The following is a 6,000-nucleotide window of genomic DNA, read 5'->3' as shown; positions in this document are numbered from 1 at the left end:
CAGGGATCGAACCCGGGTCCCCCGCATTGGGAGCGCGGAGTCTTAGCCACTGGACCACCAGGGAAGTCCCCAAATCAGAACTTTTTAATGGAAACAACTGGACAAAAACTCTGTCACAGAATTTTGAGACCCATTAAAACAAAGTTTAATGAGAAAAAAAAGTTTTGCATCAGATTTCCCAAGTTGACCCAATCCAAGGGGAAAGGAGGAAGGCCTGAGAGGAACAGGTGTGAGGCACAGCCACCCAGACCTCCTTCCCACCAGGCCTCGGCACAGGCCGAGCCAGGAACGCCCGAGTCTTCAGAAGTCGGGAGGTGCGGATGAAGGCCAGCAGGGTGCCGGCCCAGGGGCTCCATATTGTCAGGCCTGGGGGGAGGAGCAAGCTGTTGCCTCACACAGGTCAAGAAGGGAACGGGAAGGGGGATTTCTGAGTCCTGTCCTCAACTGTGGGCTCCTCACGGGGAGAGGGAGACGCAGCCGGAGTCAGGTGCTTCCTCGGGTCCTGTTGGGGGTAACACAGGAGTGCGGTGGAGGCAGTGGTAGAGGCCAGGAAGGCTTGAGGAAGGAGGACTGGAACTGCCTTGAAGACGGTGGGATGACGGCACAAGGGGACAGAAGTGGCACAGGGGACAGAAGCAGCGCAAGCAAAGGTGCAACATAGCAAAGATGGGAATGTGACTCTGGAGCTGGCAGGGCCCGGCTTTTTGTCTCCTGGAGACTGTGGACTCCGTCCTGGAGGCCATGGAGCCTTGGCGTGTTTTTGAGGAGTGAGGCATCGTCAAGGAGGGCTTCAGTTAATCTTCAGGCCATCCAGGAATGAGGACTGTGTGGGATCCTGGGAGGTGCTCGGTGAGGCTCATCTCACCTGTCTCCCGGGCGTAACATAGAGGCTTCTCTGTTCCTCAGAGATTGTAAATCAGTTTCTTGATTACCCAAACCTCATGATCCACTTCCTTCACGTAGGATTTGAGGGTAGAGAAGCTCTCGTGCAGCTTGCGGCTGAGTGTGGCCCCTGTGGTTAGGCAGCCAGAGGGAGGCTGTCCAGAGACAGGCTCACCAACCCGGGTCTGCTCCTCAGCTTTGCCCTGGTGCTGAGACCAGGTGCCCTGTCCTCCAGGAAGTGGACACAGAAGAGCAGAGAGCCAGGGCACAGCGGAACCCAGCAAGGGCCCGTCCATTGTCAGTGGTGCCAGTGGTGCTGCCAGGCACGCACCCCTCTTTGAACACAAGTTTCAGGGGAGGCTGGGGGATCTGCGAGTGGGTCTTAAGATTCAAATTTCAGTGGCTCCAAGCACTGACAGCTGCTGTTTCCATCCCCGTTGTAGGGATCAGACTACAGGTGTGGTCACTGCCCTCGGCTGTCCGGCCACAGGTCTCCCAGACAGTGCCTGGGTGGCGTCTGCACACTTCTGGATCTTCATGTGTCCATTTTCTTTCCTCTGAGGCTTGGAGTCTAAGCGGAATGGAGGTTTCCTCAGACTTTCTCTAATGAGTGAACAAGTTTCTGCTAAGTTAAAATCATGTTCTCTTGCCCTCTTGGGAAGTAAGTTTAGGGTTGATGAAGCTTTAGAGTGACTCCAAACTATTCGGTAGCACACCTGCAGCCTCTCATCTGTCCTCACAGACGCCCAGCCGCACCCATTGTGAGTCCCTGGGGGGAATAACAGAAGCATGGGTTTGGGGTCGGACAGATGGATCTGAATTCACTTAGTATGCGGTCATAGACAATTTGTGTAACCCCCAACCTTAGTCTTCTTACCTGTAAGATGGGGATGTTAATACCTACCTGGTGCGTGTGGGGCACTCAGCATAACCTGTCACGTGGCAGGTACTCGATGAACGTCAGATACTGTTCTCATCACGTGGATTTTACCAGGTTCATGCCCAAAGGGCAGCAATATCTCTATGAGCTCTGAGTGCTTAGGAGATATTTCAAATACATGGTTTGCGAATATTTTCACACTTCCGTGCGTTGTCTTTTCACTGTCCTGATAGTATCATTTGCAGCACAAAAGTTCTTAATTTTAATGTGGTCCAATATTTCTATTTTTGTTTTGTCATGTGCTTTTGGTGTCTTTTTCAAAGAATCTACTTTCGGTTTTATTCATCCACTCTGTTTCCTTTTTTTTTTTGGCACGCCACTGAGGGCTCTTAATTCCCCCACCAGGGACTGAACTCTGCCGACAGTGAAAGTGCCGACAGTGAAAGTGCCAAGTTATAACCACTGGACTGCCAAGGAATTCCCTGTTTATATATATATATATATATATATATATATATATATATATATATTTTTTTTTTTTTATTTGGCTGTGTTGGGTTTTCGTTGCTGCACACGGGCTTTCTCTAGTTGCGGCGAGCAGGGGCTACTCTTTGTTGCGGTGCATGGGCTTCTCATTGCGGTGGCTTCTCCTGTTGCGGAGCATGGGCTCTAGGCACGTGGGCTCTAGAGCACAGGCTCAGTAGTTGTGGCACCAGGGCTTAGTTGCTCCGTGGCATGTGGGATCTTCCCAGACCAGGGCTTGAACCCGTGTCCCCTGCATTGGCAGGCGGATTCTTAACCACTGTGCCACCAGGGAAGTCCCAGTTCATTTTCTCTTTATTATTTCTTTCTACTTCATTTAGGTTTGATATTTTTTGTCTAGCTTAAGTTGAACATTTAATTTGCTGATTTTTAAAATTCTGACTTACAATTATTAAAGGACAAGTTATTTGCTAAAAGCTTATAAATTAATGGACTTAGTAATAGGCTGGTTTCTTCAAGCTTCTAGGTAATAGAAGTTGAAGAAGGTAGTAAGGGAAAGGGAAGGCCCTCGATATTTTATGGGAGGGAAGTGGGCAAAAAGAGAACAAAATTCAGGATAAATGGGAGAAAAGGGCTGCCTTTTTCTCCTGACTCCATGGAATTTGTTTAATAAGTATGGGAACAGAAGCAGGTATTGTGGTTTTTCTATAGCTATCTTTTACAAGTCGATATTTCTTGCTTTTGGATCACATGGATTTAGAAAAGATATCGTTTTGTTTTTAGACTTTTTAAAATTTTTATTTTATTTTATTTATTTTATTTTTGGCTGTGTTGGGTCTTCGTTGCTGTGCGTGGGCCTTTCTCTGGTTGCAGTGAGCAGGGGCTACTCTTCATTGCGGTGCACAGGCTTCTCATTGCTGTGCTTCTCTTGTTGCAGAGCACAGGCTCTAGGCGCGTGGGCTTCAGTAGTTGTGGCATGGGGGCTCAGTAGTTGTGGCTTGTGAGCTCTAGAGCGCAGGCTCAGTAGCTCAGCAGTTGTGGCGCACCGGCTTAGTTGCTCCGCGGCATGTGGGATCTTCCCGGACCAGGGCTCAAACCCATGTGCCCTGCATTGGCAGGGGGATTCTTAACAACTGCGCCACCAGGGAAGCCCTGACTTATTAAAATACCACTTTATGGAGATAAATGCACATCCCATCAATTCACCTATTCAAAGTGAACAACTGAGAGGCGAAGTTCGCGCGCATTTTTGTGCAGGCGAGCCTCCCCGCCGAAGGTCTGTACTGGGCACACACCCCCTACCCCCGTGTCCCCAGACCCCGGGGGAGACCCCGCCGCTCTTCGAGTCCAAACCACGCAGCAGCAATCCGAGCGGAGGACAACCGGAGGTGCGTCCTGCGCGGTCGGACCCGTAAGGCCAACCCGGCGGCCTAGGCCCCGCCCCACAGGCCGCGGATCACCGAGGGCGAGTCCTCCCGCTGTCCTAGAGCTGCCTCCCGGAGGGGGCCGGGGTCTCTAGGTCGCTTCCGGGAACCAGGCCGCGCTTCCGGCTGCGCACGCCTCTGTGCTCCGCTTGGGACCGCGCGCCAGGTACGGGGGCGCAGCGGGAAGCGGGGCTGGGGATGGGTCGCCCTGCTCGCGAGGCGGCGAACACTCTGGAGGCAGGAGGCCGATCCGGCAGCTCGGTACCGGACCGCAGGGCGCTGACCGCGGCCGGGACGGCGGCTCGGAAGAGCTTGGGTGGCCGCCTCGGGGCGCTCCTTCCTCCGGGCCAGGGGGCAGCGCGCTGGCCTCCAGGGGCCGGGACCTGAGCGGCAGGCGGCGGGGCGGCGGAAGGCTGTCCGGGTACTGGCCATGCCCTGAAGGAAAACCCGTGGGTGGTCGTTGACAGCCGGCGTGAGGGGACCCAGCCTTCCCGGGAGAGTGGGGTACGAGGAAACCGGTGGGGAGCTCGCCGTGCGCCCGGGCCCGCCGCGCTTAGGCCCGCAGGCCGAGGGTGGGGGCGCCTTGGGGACGGCTCTGCTCGGCGCCTGGCGCGGCTGCGGGGGGCCGGGCGCTCCTGCAGAAGCAGGTGTGGGGTGTCGTGCTGTGCTTCAGGTGACATCTCAGTCCTTTTCTCCAGATACTGCACCCACCTCTCTTAACACTTGCGCCTCAGCCCTTCCTGCCTGAGAGACGCCGTCTGGGCCCCCCTGCAGGGACTTCTGAGTGGACGGGCCTGGGTTCTAGTCCTTGACTTGAGCAGTTGTTTCCGCCTCGATTTCCTTGTTGGTGGGGTGAGAACGGTAACCCGCTCGTGCAGAGCCGTGTGCGGCTTGGACGTGGAGTAGCTGAGTGATCTTGGAGTGGTCAGTGGCAGCGGCAGTGGCTGTTGTGTCCTTGTGTTCTCTGGACTTTTCTTCTCCTTCATTCTTTAATCCGTTATTTATTTGGAGAACTTATGTTGCTCTCCTGTTTCCTGATTCTCTTCCTTCTCTCCTCCCCACCTCATCTCCCTTTTCTGCCGGTTCCTGTCTCCCCTCTTCCAGGGACTGGAGAGGGGCCCCTCCGCCACCTGCTTCCAGGGCACCTTCCGTCACGCTGGCTGTCATCAGTGTTTCACACCATCAGCATCTGGGAGGTGGAGACCATATCAGTCCTCATTCACTGGTCCAAAGGACATGGGAGTCACTGGGCTTCTCTTGCACCCCTGTTCCAGGCAGTTGCGGCTGGGACCTCCTACCTGGGCTGCCGGTCAAAGAGCAGGAAGCAGCGATGTCTGCCGTGGGTCCTGCAGCTCCACACCTGCATCGCCCTGGTGACAGTCACAGTGGCTGCATGAGTTTCCTGGGCGCCCAGCTGCCTCCAGAGGTGGCAGCAATGCCCCAGCTCCTGAGGGACCTGGACAGGGGCACGTTCAGAAAGTTGCTGAAGCTGGTGGTCAGCAGCCTGCAGGGAGAAGATTGCCGTGAGGCTGTGCGGCGCCTCGGGGCCGGCGCAGACCTGCCTGAGGAGCGGCTGGGTGCCCTGATCGCTGGCACACACACCCTGCTCCAGCAGGCCCTCCGGCTGCCCCCGGCCAGCCTGAAACCCGATGCCTTCAAGAACCAGCTCCAGGAGCTCTGCATTCCCCAAGACCTGGTCGTGGACTTGGCCAGTGTGGTGTTTGGGAGCCAGCGGCCTCTCCTTGACTCTGTGGCCAGGCAGCAGGGGGCCTGGCTGCCCCATGTTGCCGACTTTCGGTGGAGGGTGGACGTGGCCATCTCCACCAGCGCCCTGGCCCGCTCCCTGCAGCCAAGTGTCCTGATGCAGCTGAAGCTCTCGGATGGGTCGGCCCTCCGCTTCGAGGTTCCCACGGCCAAGTTCCAGGAGCTGCGGTTCGGTGTGGCCATGGTCCTGAAGGAGATGGCCGACCTGGAGAAGAGGTGCGAGCGCAAACTGCAGGGCTGAGCCTTGCTCACCGGTCCCCTTCTAGTCACTGGGGATAGCTGGCTCAGACAGGTGTCTCCAGAGCAAAGGCCGCCCTTCCCGTTTGAGTATAATCGTGTATTTCTCTAAGTGAAGAGGACAGTTGTGTCTTTCCCTTTTTTTGGAAGTAAAGCAGCTACACAAAATATGTTCTCCTGGGTAGGCATCAAACTGCAGGCCCCGTCCCCCCAGCTATCAGTTGGTCTTGTTGCCAGGTAAGGGCACCCACTGCTCCGGTGTGGCCATGTGTGGTCTAGTCACAGTCTGGGGTCCAGGCCAAGGCCTTTGTGAGGACACAGAGGTTCCTC

General features: G+C 55.6%; 1 protein-coding gene across 4 annotated transcripts; it reads left to right on the top strand.

Annotated features, from left to right (window-relative positions):
• Positions 1–3,766: 3,766 nt before the first annotated feature.
• Positions 3,767–5,838, top strand: COMMD5 (COMM domain containing 5). 4 transcript variants are annotated; one of them, XM_059902069.1, is made up of 2 exons: positions 3,767–3,835; positions 4,944–5,838. In XM_059902069.1, the coding sequence occupies exon 2, from the start codon at positions 5,000–5,002 to the stop codon at positions 5,672–5,674; it is 675 nt and encodes a 224-aa protein (XP_059758052.1). In that variant the 5' UTR covers positions 3,767–3,835; positions 4,944–4,999; the 3' UTR covers positions 5,675–5,838. The 4 variants fall into 4 exon arrangements, with proteins under 4 accessions (XP_059758052.1, XP_059758055.1, XP_059758054.1 ...); XM_059902072.1 differs by having other exon boundaries at positions 3,804–3,835; positions 4,774–5,838; XM_059902071.1 differs by lacking the exon at positions 3,767–3,835 and adding an exon at positions 3,909–3,930.
• The last annotated feature ends 162 nt before the right edge of the window (positions 5,839–6,000 follow it).

The sequence above is a fragment of the Balaenoptera ricei genome, chromosome 17 (genome assembly GCF_028023285.1).
Source record: "Balaenoptera ricei isolate mBalRic1 chromosome 17, mBalRic1.hap2, whole genome shotgun sequence".
Lineage (NCBI taxonomy): Eukaryota > Metazoa > Chordata > Mammalia > Artiodactyla > Balaenopteridae > Balaenoptera > Balaenoptera ricei.
The sequence above is the reverse complement of the archived record's forward strand: the minus strand, read 5'-3'. Positions and strand labels throughout refer to the sequence as shown.